The sequence below is a fragment of the Myxocyprinus asiaticus genome, chromosome 18 (assembly GCF_019703515.2).
Source record: "Myxocyprinus asiaticus isolate MX2 ecotype Aquarium Trade chromosome 18, UBuf_Myxa_2, whole genome shotgun sequence".
NCBI lineage: Eukaryota > Metazoa > Chordata > Actinopteri > Cypriniformes > Catostomidae > Myxocyprinus > Myxocyprinus asiaticus.
Genome location: NC_059361.1, coordinates 3,416,697 through 3,434,483, shown reverse-complemented (window position 1 = coordinate 3,434,483; position 17,787 = coordinate 3,416,697). Strand labels below are relative to the sequence as shown.

The 17,787-nt window shown below is 34.6% G+C and overlaps 1 protein-coding gene across 2 annotated transcripts; it reads right to left on the bottom strand.

Annotated features, from left to right (window-relative positions):
* Positions 1 to 1,618: 1,618 nt before the first annotated feature.
* Positions 1,619 to 17,351, bottom strand: LOC127455877 (BEN domain-containing protein 7-like). 2 transcript variants are annotated; one of them, XM_051724026.1, is made up of 9 exons: positions 17,087 to 17,351; positions 13,574 to 13,645; positions 13,231 to 13,506; positions 11,356 to 11,487; positions 9,411 to 9,712; positions 5,489 to 5,714; positions 3,077 to 3,190; positions 2,811 to 2,867; positions 1,619 to 2,617 (listed from the first exon to the last, which is right to left on the bottom strand). In XM_051724026.1, exons 1-9 carry the CDS (start codon positions 17,148 to 17,150, stop codon positions 2,565 to 2,567), a joined length of 1,296 nt encoding a protein of 431 aa, XP_051579986.1. In that variant the 5' UTR covers positions 17,151 to 17,351; the 3' UTR covers positions 1,619 to 2,564. The 2 variants fall into 2 exon arrangements, with proteins under 2 accessions (XP_051579986.1, XP_051579987.1); XM_051724027.1 differs by having other exon boundaries at positions 2,811 to 2,864.
* Positions 17,352 to 17,787: the final 436 nt, after the last annotated feature.

Below are 17,787 nucleotides of genomic sequence, written 5' to 3'. Positions count from 1 at the left end.
TATATATATATATATAATATTAAAGTAATTAAATGTAATATATTTTACAACATTTCTGACAATTTGTATATCAGAATCTGTGGCGTTACAATCATAACTCGCAGATTTGATAGATTTTAATCTAAATTTTGATCAATATAATCTTATTAATATTTCCAAAACGTCCCCTGACCATGAAACTAACATGATGGCAGCCTACACTTTAAAAAAGTCCAGATTTGTGCAAATTTGTCTGTGGTATTATTGTCTTTCATGGTAACACAGACTCCATAGTAACTCCACAGACAAATGGGTGTAATTTAAATTGTATTCAACTCTTTCCTTCAGAGCCAATTAATATTATTATGTAACGTTTTCAAATCTGAAAGCGATTTTAACCTTTTAGAACAAACACTCTAAAGTTATTACAGTTTGTTGTTTTTTTTTTTGTTAGTTTGTTTGTTTTTCATGTCAAAATAAATAGAGGTAGCATTTCGCCCTTAATGGAAATGGTGTCTAAGCTGAAAAATTCCACAAAAATAAACAATGTAAAATCTGAAATTACATTTAATTCTTAAAAGAATAGTTCACCCAAAAATTAAAATTCTCTCATCATTTATTCACCCTCATGCCATCCCAGATGTGTATGACTTTCTTTCTTCAGCAGAACACAAACGAAGATTTTTATAACAATATTTCAGCTCTGTAGGTCCATACAATGAAAGTGAATGGTGACCAGAACTTTGAAACTCCAAAAACATATAAAGATAGCATAAAAGTAATCCATACAACACCAGTGGTTTAATCCATGTCTTCTGAAGATATATGATAAGTGTGGGTGAGAAACAGATCAATATTTAAGTCCTTTTTTACTATAAATCTCCACTTTCACTTTCACATTCTTCTTTTAAAAAAAAAAAATTTCTTATGAAGTGATATGATACTTATATCACTTCAGAAGACATGCATTAAACCAATGGAGTTGTATGGATTACTTTTATGCTGCCTTTATTTGCTTTTTGGAGCTTCAAAGTTTTGGACACCATTTACTTGCATTATATCGACCTACAGAGCTGAAATATTCTTTTAAAAATTATTCTACAAGAAAGAAAGAAAGTCATACACATCTGAGGTGGCATGAAGGGGAGTAAATGAGAGAATTTAATTTTTTGGGGTGAACTATCCCTTTAAAGTTATTATTTATCTGAATAAATTCCTAAAGTTGCATTTACTTAATCATTTTAGAACAACCCAGAATTTCAGTTCTACCACAGACATAAGCAGGTGTGTATTTGACTAAAATGATTCAAATTGGATAGTTCACTGGATAAAGCATAATAATCTATTTTTAAATACATAGCAATAAAGTATATTATTAATTTTTTTTGCCACTCCAACTGAAGAATGACCCAAAGTGTGTTTTTACGTTGCCATTATGATAACAGAGTTGTAGAATGGTGAACGGCCAAAGTGAAATTCTGGTCTTTAGTTGGTTTCTATTTGACCAGCACATTTGAAGTCAGGTTAAAGTAGCACTAGTTTGGGTCAGCATTTCAATGAATAATTATGTATTTAATAATAAATTAATTAATAACAAATTTATTGGATTATTAAGCACACTTAAAACAGGATTAAGCCAACAATGTAACACAGCCATATTATTTATTTGAAGTCTCAGACCACAACAACTTTCCACTAATATACTTAAAATTGAGTTTTATCTGTTTTAAATCTGGCGTTTTAAAAGGAGGCACAGTCTGTGCTTTTTATGGAATATTCCGGTTAAAATACAAGTAAAGCAGAACATAATTGTGACCCCTTTGTGATAAACAATAATTGTGTGGACACTTAATGCACTAACAATGGCCGTCGAAATTATTTTCTATATAGAGCTTAACTTTTATTTAACCTGGAATATTCCTTTACCATTTATAGTTATTCAAGCTTTTGACCGTGAGGTAAAAACTGTTTGTTACAGAGACGCAGGACAGTGTTTGTATACGTCACTCATTTGTACACATTCAATTGACACTAAATCCTCTTACACAGGAAGTCAAACAGTAACATCTACATAACCAGTCTGCCCGATTATACAAGACAATGTGCAGCGAATATGACTCTTTAAGTACTGTTAATATAGAAAATGCACATATTTCACCAGAACCGTGACATCAGTTTGTTGCTTGGCATGGCAGAGTGAATTAAAGGCACAGTCATCATGTTCAGACAGCAGTTCTGCTGATATTTGTCGGTGATGCATTTGGATGAAGCTGAGAAACCACATTGCCATTTATATAGAAGACCATTGTAAGTTGTAAGTGAAAGAACTTTGATGTCCTCCTGATCGTTTAAATGTTACATTTTTCTTACATGTTACATTTCATGAGAGTTTCAAAACCACATTTCCCGATAAAGTCTGGGCAAACCAACAAAAGTAAAAATGACTATTTTTGCAACTCTTCGAGGTTGCATTTTGTTGAAAACAATGTCTGTTCAGGCAGTGTCAATAGCAACAGGACAGTCGGTTCTCTCATAAGCAGCACCTGCAGAACAGAAGAATAATGCCACTCACTTCAGGTGTGCATTCAGTACCATTTTGCCACAGTTTCCACTTTATCAAAAGTCTCCGGACACTCCTCTGAAAATGAACACAAAACATAAAGATGATGCAATACTAATGTAAATCCTCGGGAACGATCTGTCAATGCTTTGAAACACACAAGCATGTATCCACACTCACACGATTACAAATTACATTTATGCATCATTCAAAATGACATATAATGCATTCAAAGTATACATCAGTATGTGCGTTCTCTGGAACTGAGTACCTGTTTTGTCTGTACATGCTCTGTGCAGGATCTCATTACTTTCTGAGGCCGTCTCTGCTGCAAATGATTAACAAAAAAATCAATTGTAATTGGCATTTAAGCATTTTTAAATGAACATTTAATGGTCAGTTCATATTTATATAGCACTCGACTGGCAGACCATCAATCTCTGAATCCTTGCTGAAGGGCACATGTTATCTCTCTCTTCCCCCTCTGCTTTATTTCAGTTCCTGCGTAATGTATTTCTTTTTCTCACATGCTTTCACCTCTTTTTAAGCGTCGACGGGCAAGTTTAATCTGGTCTTGTAGAATCTGGACCCAGTCTCTGGGGCCGGGAAGCTTCTCAATTCCATTGGCAGTGCAATACTTTTCTGTGAACACTAAATTTGTACACACACATATATACACATGTAAAAATGTTTAGCAAGCTCCATCAAGACCATCTCAAACTCTTTATGAAGACTATATATCCATACAGTGCCCCAAAAAGTATTTTAAGCCATAGGAATACTTAAAGTGTCTGAATATCATTGAATTAGACACAAAAATGACCAAACCAGATGATGCTGTATTGTAAAAATCACTTTTGCAATTACGTTTAACCAACAGCTTTCAAAGTGATTTTAAGTGGATGTATGAAGTCAGTTCCCCTCAAGCTCACACAGGCGTCTTAAAAAGTAACCACAGGTGTAGTTCAGCACATTAACTATGAACATGTTCCACTAAAGTCTGACAAACAGAAAGCATCAAAATGCTTTGTCTTCATTTTGAACAGTATATCTAATCCTTTTATCATTTAAAAAAGCAAATCAACTTCTGTTTTGTGAAATGTTTTGCTTGAAAAGTGTGCATGTGCAGTCTCTGTTTAAAATAAGTGCCACTTGGTTTGATATTTTAGGTGTAGCTTAAGTTTTAAATAATTTTGGGGGCCACTGATATATATAAATTCTATTAAAATACACAATATAACATTTTATATACACACTACCGGTCAAAAGATTTGAAGCACTTACTCATTCTTTATTATAATTTATTTTCACATTTTAGAATAATAGTACAGTCATTAAAACTATGGAATAACATAAATGGAACTATAGGAATTATGTTGTGACTAAACAAAATCCAAAATAAATCAAAACTGTGTTATATTTTAACATCTTCAAAGTAGTCACCCTTTGTCTAGAATTTGCAGACATGAACTCTTGACATTTTCTCAACCAACTTCTTGAGGTATCACCCTGGGATGCTTTTTAAACAGTATTGAAGGAGTTCCCATCTGTGTTGGGCACTTATTGGCTGCTTTTCTTTATTATTTGGTCCAAGTCATCCATTTCAAAAACTATTTTTTTTTATTATTACATTTTAGTTTTATAATGAAATAAATTAATATGGTGGCACAATTATATTTTTGTCTACAAATCTAATTTCAAACATTTAAGCATACGCCTTCAGATCGAAAGATTTTTAAGATCATGAGAAACATTTCAGTCAAGTGTTTCAAAACTTTTGACTGGTAGTGTAAATATATATATATATATATATATATATATATGTAACGTTGTCGTTGGCTGCTGGCAATGACGAAGACGTGAAGATGAAGAACCCAAGTGCAGTTTATTTACAAACGTGAACCAGTAACTCTGACTACAAAACATGAACAAAACTCAACTCGACTCGAGCGTACCTAACACATACCATCACATTCAATACTTGACAACTAGACAATGAAAGCATGAGGGCTTAAATACAAGACATGGGAGAACATAAACCAATGAACAAACAGAACTCATAACAAGCTAATTAAACAATAAACCAATGAAAACATGACACATGAACATGGAGGGAAAACAGAAATCACATGACAAGGGAAACAGGAACACATGACATGAAACAGGAACTAGAATTTCAAAATAAAAGACATGAAACAACAGAATACACATGACAGTATATAATGTTGGGTGTAATGTACAAGTTATTAATTACTGTAAAATAATGACTTTTTAGTATAAAAGTTAGTGTAACATTACATTTTAAATTCTTGTAATCAAGTAGATTACTTGCGTGTATACAGTATATATATATATATAATGTTGTGTGTAATGTAATTACTTTTTAGTACAAAAGGTAGTGTAACATTACATTTTAAATTCTTGTAATCAAATTACAATTACTGATTTTCAATTATGTTAATTAATTTAATTAATTAATTATTTTTATTTTTATTTTTTTTTATTAAATCGCACTATTATGACTTGAATACATTACTATATTACAACTTTTTCTGTTAAAGCTGCTTTGAAACGATGTGTGTTGTAAAAAGCGCTACACAAATAAAAACGACTTGACTGTCTGTGACAGCCGAAGGGCGTGCACCCCATAACAAATCATTGTATTGTTTTATAATTTGTTGAGCAGAGAAACAAAAACCTTTCTGTGAAGTGTTTTTAGAAAGTAACAAAAGTAATTAGCAATGTGATTACTTTTTCGATTAAGTCATCAGTAAAGTGAGTAATCCGTAATCCAAAGTAGTGGAGTACTAGATTACGTTTTTGGAGTACCTTACCCAACACTGTATACAGTATATATATATATATATACATACAGAATTCAGTATAATGTTCTCCTCTACACTGATGTTGTGTAAATTGTGTTCTGGTTTAGTTGTTACTTTCACACACCTTTAATGGCGCCCACTATGTTCTGATCAAGTCCTTTTCTGGTGTCGTTTAGACCTCTCTTCCTCTTACCGTTGGGCAGTGAGTTGGCCAACGTGGCGTCGTCAAAGAAAGCACATACCAGTTTCCTGAAGAGCAGACTGCCAGAGCGTGTGTAGTTCAGTAAGATCGAATCCAACTGTGCTTTAGGAATAAATACATCATAATCCTCGGCCAACTGCACCTCCGGCTGGGAGAGACAGACGGGCAGGAGATTAATAAACAAAATTAATACACACCCTTGGTCGTACTTAGGAATGAACACATATATAGACACACATTGCATTTTTCCTACAATTACACCTTTGGCCGAATAAGACAGAAAATGAGGGCATTAATAAACATATACGAGACAGACATAGTCACACATTCGATTAAACAATATTTAAAAATTACTGTAAAAAACTGTCAGCCGAAGTTGCCACAAATTCACCATAAAAAATACATTGACCATGTTGCAGGCATGTTACGGGATGTCATTTTGGTACCAACCTACTGAAACAAAAACAAAAAAATCTACTTTGCACTTTTAAAATGTATTGTTAACCTCCATAGTAACACAGGTGGTAAATCCAAAGGCAAATCGAATTTCAGGTAAAATATTACTACTGCTGTTAATGCACGAAAGACCATAAGTCCATATTTCTATTCTTCTAATTCATTGCTTACAGTCTATTTACACAACCAAATTCTTAAGAATGTGCTGTCTTTGTTTAAATCATTGGTGCTTGAGGGAATAGACTATATAATAGGACACAGAAGGTGGAATAACTGGAGAGGAACCTCAGAATTAAATTGCACTTGGTCCAGAGTATTTGCGCGTTGCGCACGTTATTTCACCAAACCCACTTGCGCCTGGACTTAGCACATGCTTACATGAAAATACCAAAACTTCAAGGCCATGCCCATTGACTTTGCGCTTATGATTCACATTTACGTTTATGCATTTGGCAGACACTTTTATCCAAAGCAACTTACAGTGCACTTATTACAGGGACAATCCCCCTGGAGCAACCTGGAGTTAAGTGCCTTGCTCAAGGACACAATGGTGGTGGCTGTGGGGATTGAACCAACAACTTTCTGCTTACCAGTTCAGTGCTTTAGCCCACTATGCCACCACCAAAATATGGCCCATAGGCTCTCATTTGTGAAACAATACTTGTGTACTTAAACCCCTCTATTGTTTCTAATGTTCCAAGTGCCAAATGACATTGCAAAAAAATAGTACATTTGCGAGTAAATAAAACTGAATTACTGTCCAGCTGGCTGTTGTTCTTTTTTTTTTTAAATATATATATATATAACTTTTTTTTATGACTTTTATATGAATTACAACAGTCAGGGTTCATACTGCAATGCAAGCACTAGATTTTTATATTTTCTGAAGAAAATATGAGTGGTGCTTGCATAAGAAAAACTTGCCGCCACGATGCTAAAGGACTGTTTTAGTGCGTTGCTATGTAGTTGCTAGGGTGTTGTTAGGTGGTTGCGAGGACCTTATTAGTGGTTGCTATGTGGTGGCCCAAATCAAAAGAGCCCACCCCCAAGTCTCTACACTATTCAGATCCCTAGATCTAGCCCAGGTCCCTCCTTTAATGTAAGTCGATGGGATTTTGTTGTCTGTTTGATCGTCCACAAAACAAAATCCGAAGTATGGTCACTTTAAAAAGTAAAAGCACGCTGTAACAGTTAAAGGATGGGCAAGGGGGAGGTGGGAACCGGCTGAACAGTAAACGTAACTTTTAATGTAAAAGTCCATTTAAATCAACATAAAACTTAAAACAAACACACATGCAGCACGGCCGCGTGCGTCTCTCTCTCTCTCTCTCTCTCTCTCTCTAACTGGTGTCTCCGGCACCCCTTTATCTCGCTCTCCCACTGATCATCTGATTCAGCGCTGGCTGTGCACCCTCACAGCCCGGCCACGCCCTCCTCCTCTTCACACTCCTCCCCCACCTAATTCAGGCCGGGGCGCCACCGGACTGACTTATTCCCCCCCATCTCTGGAGGGGAGACGCTGCACTTCCGGTCATTCTGTCAGCCGTTGGTCCACCCCGCCTCTTGGGAATCTGGGGGAGAGACGAGGGTAGGTGTAGGAAAGGGGAAAGGGCGTGCGGAGACACAGAGAGAGAGAGAGAGGAGAGAGAGAGAGAAAAACGTGCTCGCCAGTCCCCGGACACGCTGTCGCCTGGTCCTCAACCGCTCCTCCGCCCTCTGGCAGATGACAGCTCGTTCCTCCCCCGGTGGACGGCAGTGAGCCCTCCGACCCCTGGCGGATGAAACCGCTCCTCCCTTTCTCAGCGGATGGCAGCGGTTCCTCCAGCTCTCAGTGGCCGGCAGCGACCCCTCCATCCCCAGGCAGACAGCTGTGGCTGCTCCTCTGGCGGACGGCAGCGGTAAGGATTCTGCAACAGCGCATCCCTCCTCCTTTCCGGGTTTCAGCACCACTGTAACAGTTAAAGGATGGGCAAGGAGGCGGCGAGAACCGGCTGAACAGTAAATGTAACTTTTAATGTAAAAGTCAACTAAAAACAACATAAACATAAGACGAACACACATGCAGCGCGTCTATGGCTCCCCTTTATCTCGCTCTCCTGCTGATCATCTGATTCAGCGCCGGCCGTGCACCCTCATGTCCCGGCCACACCCTCCTCCTCGTCATACACGCATCTCCAAAACAAGCCGCACAATTTGAGGTATTATTTGCAGGGTTTGGAATGCTATTATTATTATTTTTATTTAAGTAATCCTCTACATATTACAGAATACATGCTGTAAAATGTAATTTGTGACATATTCTGTTAGATTAATCAAGGTCAGTAATGTAATCTAAATACTTTGGATTACTTCTTTAGCACTGGCAGATTTTTTCACTTGTTTTGACTATAAACAAATAAAGTAAGAAAATACACTTTACTGTAAAAACACATTCTCTGAAAACAATATCTTATGCAGTTTTGCTACTTTAGTAAATTTTTCTTGTTTTAAGGATTTTATTTTTTTATTGGAAAACTCTATTTAAATTCTCACTAAGAACTTTTTTGTTGTTGTTGTTGCAGTACATATATATCAAAGGTCTTACTAAAGAAAAAAGTTATGCTCTAACATGAATTTGATTAATTTTAACATAAAATATAATCGCGCCTGGTAACATATGCATGTAAAGGCAAGAAATAGCATTTTAGCTTAGCATAAAGCTAAATGTTCACATTGTTTACACAAAGTTAACTATTTCTGCTGCTCCAAACTTACTTCAAAACCCCACAGTTTACACACAACCACATCCTTTTCTGATCGTATGTGGATTGTGTTCATAGAATGAGGCAGAACATATATTATTTGTAGATTTCTATACGATGGTAAAGGCTACATTGGTTAGCATTTCTTGTAACAATACCCTAACTGCATTAAAACATTGGCAAATTGTGTATTTATTGGATTTATGTTTCATCATGAGCGTTTCTAACTGTTTTTTGTTAAACTGTAGAAACACGATGTAGCTCCTCTGTTAAGTTCCTCAATGATGTCATATCCACCTTTTACTTACAACAGTGTGAAAGCGCTCGTATGAATGAAACACATCATAAGAAAGTGTTTCACTGCTGTTTAAACGCTCCTCAGATCGCATCATTTATTTGGATAAATGTTTTCCAACCTAATAGACTAAATATTAAATCAAACAAATTACAATAAAATGCAAAGTAATCTCTTCAGTAATCCAAATACTTTCCCATTACATGTATTCCGTTACTCCCCAACCCTGATCATTTGTGTCTGTAGCCCAAACAGTGTGAGGCAAGTTACTGAAGTTTATTACTTTTACAGATCGGTTAAAATCAAAAAGTTAAATGAGCAACAGTAAAAGTGATGCTTGTCACTGGTGTACCTCTGTGGTGTTTTGTTCTCTGTTTACATTATAGTGAGGGGGAGGAGTCTTCACACTAGGAACGGGATCTGGGATACATGTCACCACTGTGGAGGGCGTGTCCTCTTTGGACTGTCTTTCTCTCTGATCGGATTCCTTTAAAGCATCAGCCTCAGAAGGCGGTGATAGAGGTGTGGTTCTTTTAGTGGGCGTGGTCAAGACTGTCACTCTGTGACCTGGCCTTCTTTTTCGGGTCCTCCTCCTGGAGATTGAGGAACGGGTTGCTGAAATTGGAACGTGGGAACCCTGTTTGTCCTGAGTTCCTGAGAATGTAATAAAACACGGGTAATTTTGTTAAATTGTGCATGAATAGTACCAGTCAAAAATTTGGACACACTTGACTGAATGCACGTCTGTCATTATCTTAAAATCATTTTGATCTAAAGGTTTATGCTTAAATGCTTAAAATGAGTTTTATAGACAAAAATAAATTGTCCCTAACAGGGTCAGAATTTAACGTTTCCATTTAGTGTCAATATTTGCCCTCTGGTTTTGATTTTCATGGACATTTTATAACCTACCCCTTAAACTCTATGGACCCACTGGCTGATCCAAAGGGGTGGGGGGGTGTGAGCTATATTGCGAAAAACTTTTACGCTTAAAACGTTAAAGTCTCCGTATACATAAGTCAGGCATATACTGTAAGGTATCATCTGAAAGCTTAGAATCTGAACTTTTCAAATATACCCATCACTTCTGCATTTATGTTACTTAAAATAACAAAATAAGGCACCAAAATATTTGCATTGAACATTTGCACCCCCTAGAGGTAATGGGGTAGAAATATTTATATGAAAATAAAAGTCTCACATAGCACCTAAATGGACAAGTCATATATCAAATGAAAGCTCTCATTCTCAGGAATGTAACCGTACAGTTTATTTTGTTGCCCTATTACCACAGTTCTAAAGGTTTTCAAAATAATCACAAAGTGAAATATGATTTAAGTCATCAAATACAAAAATCTCTTTTATGCTCTGATAACTGCTGCTGTGAGCCCCAAATAGCCAAAAACCTACTTTTATTTAGGCAGTTTTCTAAAAATTGAGCCATTTTTTACTTGACTGTGAGCTTGCTTGTGTGAATAATCTAATGTTATATCTTAGATATCAGAACAAAATATGCCATCCAGATGGAAAATCATGCAAAAACAAATCATCAGAAAAATATGTTTTCAACTACTGATGATAAAATGTTATATATTGCAAAAGGGAGTATCTCAGCTTTCTAATGACACTTAGATTAAGTTTCTAGTCCACTCAGAGGCCGAGATATTCAATGAAATAATGAGGGTCGTGCATGAACTGAAAATTAGACTGAATGTCAATGGACGAGCACATCTGTGAGGGCTAAAATGCGTTAGAGCGCCTTTTTTCTAGTACTTGCTGCCATCTAGTGGAATAAAAAATGACTTTTCAACATGAGATTGAGTGAACAGAACCAGAACTACATGCAAAAAAATTATTATTATTATTATTTTTTTTTACTTTCTGTTTATCATAAGATTATAAACACATGCAGTATTACAATTATTAAGTCTTTTTCAAGGGGGGGTCTCTGAAGAATTAGACCAATTTTCTGCAATTAGTTCACAGTATGTGTGTAAATGGTGAGCTTTTAAATTTGAGTGTGAAAAATTGCAGACAGCAGCCCAAAAATGCACCAGAGTTTTAAGGGGTTAATAGATGTGTGAATTGTGTGTGAATTGTATTGTATGTGTGTTCAGATTAATGTGTAGGTACACTGTAAAAAGAGACAACAGACATTTCAAGACAAAAAGTCAAAAATATTATTTAATATGACTAAATGAACCTGAATAAATGTAATTTTTAAGGGTCAGATCAAATAGAAATAACAACTTACATAACTGCATGTAACCAATTTTGTCAGGGTATGTGTGATATACCTCTTTGAGTTTGGATTAATTTTCTCATGGTACGTAACTCCAGCAGAATGGCCTGAAGCGTGCTCTTACAGTTGCACATACAGCAGCTGGACTCAGTTGCCATGGCAGCCGGCGCAGGGGGCAAGGCTATGTCTGAATCAGAACACACATGCATCGTCAACACAATGACAACAATCGATGATGTCTAACTCTGATTCCTGACTTACTGACTCCAGTGTATGTGGGTGTATGTGTGTGTCCAATAAACAGAATGGGAGTATTGTGTCTTTGTTTGTTTACATGAGACAGACAGTATGTGTTTGATTCTTTCTCCAACACTGTCTAGACAATTGCTGCCACAGCAGCAGACAATACATCTTTCTGTAGCCCACAAAGTCATATCATACAGCATCCCCTGGAAAGATCGCCTTTAAGGGTGTTCAAGTAATATCTTCTCTAGGTTCTAACTGAAGTCATTTTACCAAAAGCAGAGTTGCACTAACAGTTTTACAACACAACAATAAATATGCAGTATATATATATATATATATATATATATATATATATATATATATATATATATATATATATGTATGTATATGTTCATTTGTTCATTTATACTATATCTTATTGTATTTATTAGGGCTGTCAATCAATTCAAAATGTTAATAAATAATTAAAGGCCCCTAAATAAACATAATTCAAAATATAATAATTAAAATAATAATAAATGTAATATGATCAGGCTTTATTCTAATTCTTATTCTTTTATTTATTCTAAGGCTGTCAATTTAATGCATTAATTCATAAAAACAATTATATAAAAAATAACATATTTATTAGGACTGTCAACTGATTACAGTTTTAACTAATTTATTTACAAGAGATGCAGATAAATTAATTGAATTAATTGCAATTAATTGTTTATATCAATATTTGCTGAAAAAGCCTGCCAATACATAATTCAAAATATATTTATATATATATATTTTTTAATTGTATATATATATATATATATATATATATATATATATATATATATATATATATATATATATATATATATAAAGTAACTGTTGATTTAACGTGTTACTTCAGTGCGATTAATCAAATAGAAAATAAAAATGTTAAATTAGGGCTGTCAATTACATGAGATGCTGATCATACTAATCAAATTAAATCACAATTAATCACATAAATCAATAATTGCCCCTAAATAAACAGAATTCACTATATAATAAAAATAATTATAAATATACATAATAAATTATACATATAAATAATTTCTATTTGATTAATTGCACTGAATTAACAAGTTAAATCAACAGTTACTTATACATAATTTACAAACCCCCAAAAAGCCCCAATACATAATCAAACTATAATAATCAAAATAAATTTAAATATAATATAACTATATATATATACTGTATATATATATATATATATATATATATAAGTAACTGTTGATTTAACTTGTTAATTCAGTGCGATTAATCAAATTATTTAAATGTATAATTTATTATGTATATTATATTTCTAATTCTTTTTATTAATATATATTGAATTCTGTTTATTTAGGGGCAATTTTTGATTTATGCAATTAACTGTGATTAATTTGATTAGTTAATCAGCATCTTATTTAACTAATTCAATTAAAACTTTTACTCGATTGACAGCCCTAATTAAAATTTTTATTTTCTATTTGATTAATCGCACTGAATTAACACGTTAAAACAACGGTTACTTAACATATGTGAATGTCTTTGTATTAGACAACAAAAAAATCCAAATGCTTTTAGGGACTACTGTATATAATGCTGATTACAGAGTAAGATTTCATTCAATCAACAAACTAATGAAGATTATGAATTCCCAAATTGCTTGGACAGTTACCATAAGCTTTTGAGTGATTCAGCATCCTTTGGTTTATGGAGTAGGTGCCATTCTGTCCGTGTTCCAGAGGCAGGCCGGAGCTCCAGCCGTACTGGAGGTTTTCAAGGGCCAGGCTCTGGGTGACAGGCAGGCTGAGGGCCTCTTCCTGGGGCTCCTTTTTGAGGGTCTCCCCCTCTCGTCCAACCCGCTGGTACACTCGTCCCGTCTTATCACTCAGCAAGCGCATCATGCCCGTTATCTGCCTCTTTATCTCCATCCCGTCATCACCTAACCAGACTGAGACTCACAGTTAACATATAGAGCCCGTGCACAGTCAAATATGTTTATAATGAATGATAGGTACCTTCAGTCTCAGATGCATCCAGGTCTCCTTCGCTGTCATTCTGGTCCACATCATCCAACTCATGGCTGAAATCTGCAGGAAACGATGGGAAACAAAGAGGCTCCTGTGATTTTAGGTTATGAACCTGCATCACTGCAGAGTTCTGACATGAGTCTAAGGTCATGACTTAAATTCTTTTGTTTATTGGCCAACACAAGCACATGCATTCCCACCATACCACCGTCATTTCAATAACAATGAATGACAAATCCTGTGATTTGAACTATTGCGATAAATTAACAACTTTTGTTGTTTTGCTCCAAGGTTATCACACAATTAAACCCTAAAAAGTGTTTTTTTTGTTTTTTTTTTTTGTTATCCAGGAGGGTACAGATATTTCTGGGGAGAGAGTTGGTGAATTATTTTGTGAAAAATGTTGAAAAGGGGTTTCCTTGCAAACACCTAGACCATGCGACTTTATATATAAACTCTGGCATCAACTCACAATATTTATCTACATATAAAATGGCAGCTGACCTCGAGGCATATATTTTCAATGTCATTTTCATGATTTCTACATGCTGTAAAATAATAATGCAATTTTTTGAAGATGGAGGAAATTTAATAATTGGAAATTTGGGCCCTAATATGTTGGAAAGTAGAAAATAAATACATTTTCTGATGTATGTTTATTTCTTGCAGTTTGTAGGGTTAAGGAGATTTTTCTGCCTGATCTAACCTTTAAAATAAATTTTTTTCTTTGTGTGTGTGTGTGTGTGTGTGTGTGTGTGTGTGTGTGTGTGTGTAACCTAATGAATTTAGGTTGATTCGGTGATGTTAAATAATATTTTTGACATGAATAAAACCAGCTAATTTATATTTAACTACATGAAGCACACTTTTAAAATGTATTTAAATGTATTATTTTCAGCGTAGTTGTTAAATACTTGAAAATAATGAAAATATCCCCAAATCCAAGAATATTTTTATTCATCATGTCAGTTTAAGATTATGACATAAATTCAAACATGCTATTATACTTGACCTAACTCATTAAAAAATACTTTGTTTGGTAAAACCAAGTCTTTCAGGTTGATTTGGTCAAATTATACTAACATTTAAAATTTTAGGTAAAACAAATATACAGTTGTGCTCAAAAGTTTGCATACCCTGGCAGAAATTTAGAAATTTTGGCATTGATTTTGAAAAAATGACTGATCATGTTCCTTGAAACAACCACACCGTCTTTTTCCAGAGCAGTCTGTATTTCTCCTGAGGTTACCTGTGGGTTTTTCTTTGTATCCCGAACAATTCTTCTGGCAGTTGTGGCTGAAATCTTTCTTGATCTGCCTGACCTTGGCTTGGTATCAAGAGATCCCCGAATTTTCCACTTCTTAATAAGTGATTGAACAGTACTGACTGGCATTTTCAAGGCTTTGGATATCTTTTTAGATCCTTTTCCATCTTTATACATTTCCATTACCTTGTTACGCAGGTCTTTTGACAGTTCTTTTCTGCTCCCCATGGCTCAGTATCTAGCCTGCTCAGTGCATCCACGTGAGAGCTAACAAACTCATTGACTATTTATACACAGACACTAATTGCAATTTAAAAAGCCACAGGAGTGGGAAATTAACCTTTAATCGCCATTTAAACCTGTGTGTGTCACTTTGTGTGTCTGTAACAAGGCCAAACATTCAAGGGTATGTAAACTTTTGATCAGGGCCATTTGTGTGATTTCTGTTATCATTATGATTTAAAAAGGAGCCAAACAACTATGTGATAATAAATGGCTTCATATGATCACTATCCTTAAATAAAAGACAGTTTTATTGCATGATCAGTCATATTTTCAAAATCAATGCCAAAATTTCACAATTTCTGCCAGGTTATGCAAACTTTTGAGCACAACTGTACGCATATATAGATAGATAGATAGATAGATTTTATTTATTTTTTACTTAAAAGTTTAAATGTTATTTAATTGCCATTTAAACCTGTGTGTGTCATATATATATATATATATATATATATATATATATATATATATATATATATATATATATATATATATATATAATTATGTATGTATGTATGAGGGTGACAGGTTACTATTTCTTTTAAGTTTTTCACCATTTTTAAATAGGCTGACATATTAATTTTTAAATGTACAAATATTCCATGCAGTCCCAATTAACATGAGGCCTTAAATCTATATGTATAATAAATAAGAAATATAAGAAGCATGAGATTGTATTTTTTTAAGTTATTGGATGGAGTATAGCATGTTACAAGACACTGCTATCACTGCTTGTTTTTTTTATTGTTACACATATAACAATACAATCACTATCAGCAAAAAACAATGAATTTGTCAGAGTACATATAGATAACAAGACTATTTAAAGAAATAACAGTAACACTTTACAATAAGTTTCCATTTGTTTACATTAGTTAGAAACATTAGTTAACATGAACTACCAATGAACAATACGTTTACAGCATTTATTAATCTTAATGTTAATTTCAACATATAGTCACACATTTTTCAAATCAAAAGTTGTATATGTTAACATTATTAGTTAATGCACCATGAACTAACAATGAACAATTGTATTTTTATTAGCTAACATTAACAAAGATTAACAAATGCTGAAAACAATGTATTGTTAAATGTTTGTTCGTGATACCTGATGCATTAACTTATCAAATGGGCACTTATTGTAAAGTGTTACAGAAATAACAGATACCAGATGAGTAACATGGAAATATAAATCTAAGTAAGGAAAGATGAAACAAAGAAAGTTATTGTAACTAATACATAATCTAAGGTAAATGATAAATGTTTCTAACACCAGAGAGTGAGATAGTATTGAAATAGTGTTTTATTTCTTTAAATAAAATAGGCTGACTGTTGGAAAATGTCGTTTATAAGAACAGGAACTTTCTTTTGTTGGGTCTGTTTTAGAATACCTAAAAATGACATTTTTAAAGGCATCTGAAAAGGCGTTTTTTTTTTTTTTTTGCAATAGCCTAAACATGTTCACATCTCTCCATTGCTGTTGAGTGTAATGGCATGCCCATTTTAGGTGTAATCTGCTATCTCTGCTTGAAATGTCATGCCAACTACAGAGCTATGCGTGACGTAAGCGGTGCAGATGTGATCCAGAGATGCTGCGCTTCCCGAACATCAGACCACCTGTAGGTCGCGTGGCTTATGAAGCTCATTCTAGATCATCATCGCATTTATACATCACTTAAACATCATGTATTCTATCATGCCAGAAGAATCTGTATTCGTTACAATCAGTGCTGTGAACAAAGCATGCGCTTAAAAAGCATTTAGAATCCAATTCGCTCAAACAGCAACAATGTATCTAGAACAGAACGCTGTGGAGGCGTGATGTCATAATGCATGATGCTGCGTGCAGGAATGATACATTGTATCACAGGTGCATTCCAGAGTGCTGACGTCACGCCTCACTGTCTCCGCTCTATTGTCTGCATGTCTGCTCCATAAAGAACCCAGCTTACCTGCATCGCTGACCAGTTTAAAGCTCTTAGATTTCCTGCTCCGTTTCCTCTCCACAAACTCCATTTTAAAGGGCGAGCGGTGAACAGGCGGAATCCAGCCCAATTCATCAGCAGACAGGCGCTTTAATCAGTGCCAAACTCATTAAGTCCCGACTGATGATGATGAGAGAACCGAACTGAACCGATGAGGAGAGAGAGGACAGGAGCATTAATAAGCGGCCGTCTCTCTGGACTAATAATGATGATGATGATGATGACGTGTAAATGTTCCTGTGGGGCTGCTCGTTCATCATGAAAATAAATGCACCTCTTAATTCTTTCCAAATTCGTCACGTCTATTCCTCTGCGCCACCTGATGGCCGCTAATATTTGTGGGGCGCAAAAACAGTATGGGTCCAGATTTATAATGAACACACTGGAGAAAAGGCTGAATCATTTACAGGCTATCAAGAGGTTAAAGAAACTTTGCAATGCATTGAAAGAGAGCAAGCTTCACACAATGAATACAAAATAAGAGAGAAAAGAAGGGAAAAACTATATAATTAAGAGGAGCATTCTACATTACAATCAATAAAACCATTATAAATCAAACATTAATCTTTAAAAACACTTCAAATACTCATGAATAAATAAATAAACTGTACAATTAGAAATTAAAAAGTGCAGTTAGTACAATTAGAAAATACTTTGGATCAAAGTGA

Bases quoted from the DNA above. Each gene is read 5' to 3' on its own strand.
- LOC127455877 (XM_051724026.1), bottom strand. From the start codon at position 17,150: ATGGAGTTTGTGGAGAGGAAACGGAGCAGGAAATCTAAGAGCTTTAAA. The intron at 3,191-5,488 runs GTGTGTGAAAGT...GTACAAATTTAG, and splicing joins CATAGTGGGCGCCATTAAAG to TGTTCACAGAAAAGTATTGC. The intron at 2,618-2,810 runs GTACTCAGTTCC...GTTCATTTTCAG, and splicing joins AGCATGTACAGACAAAACAG to AGGAGTGTCCGGAGACTTTT.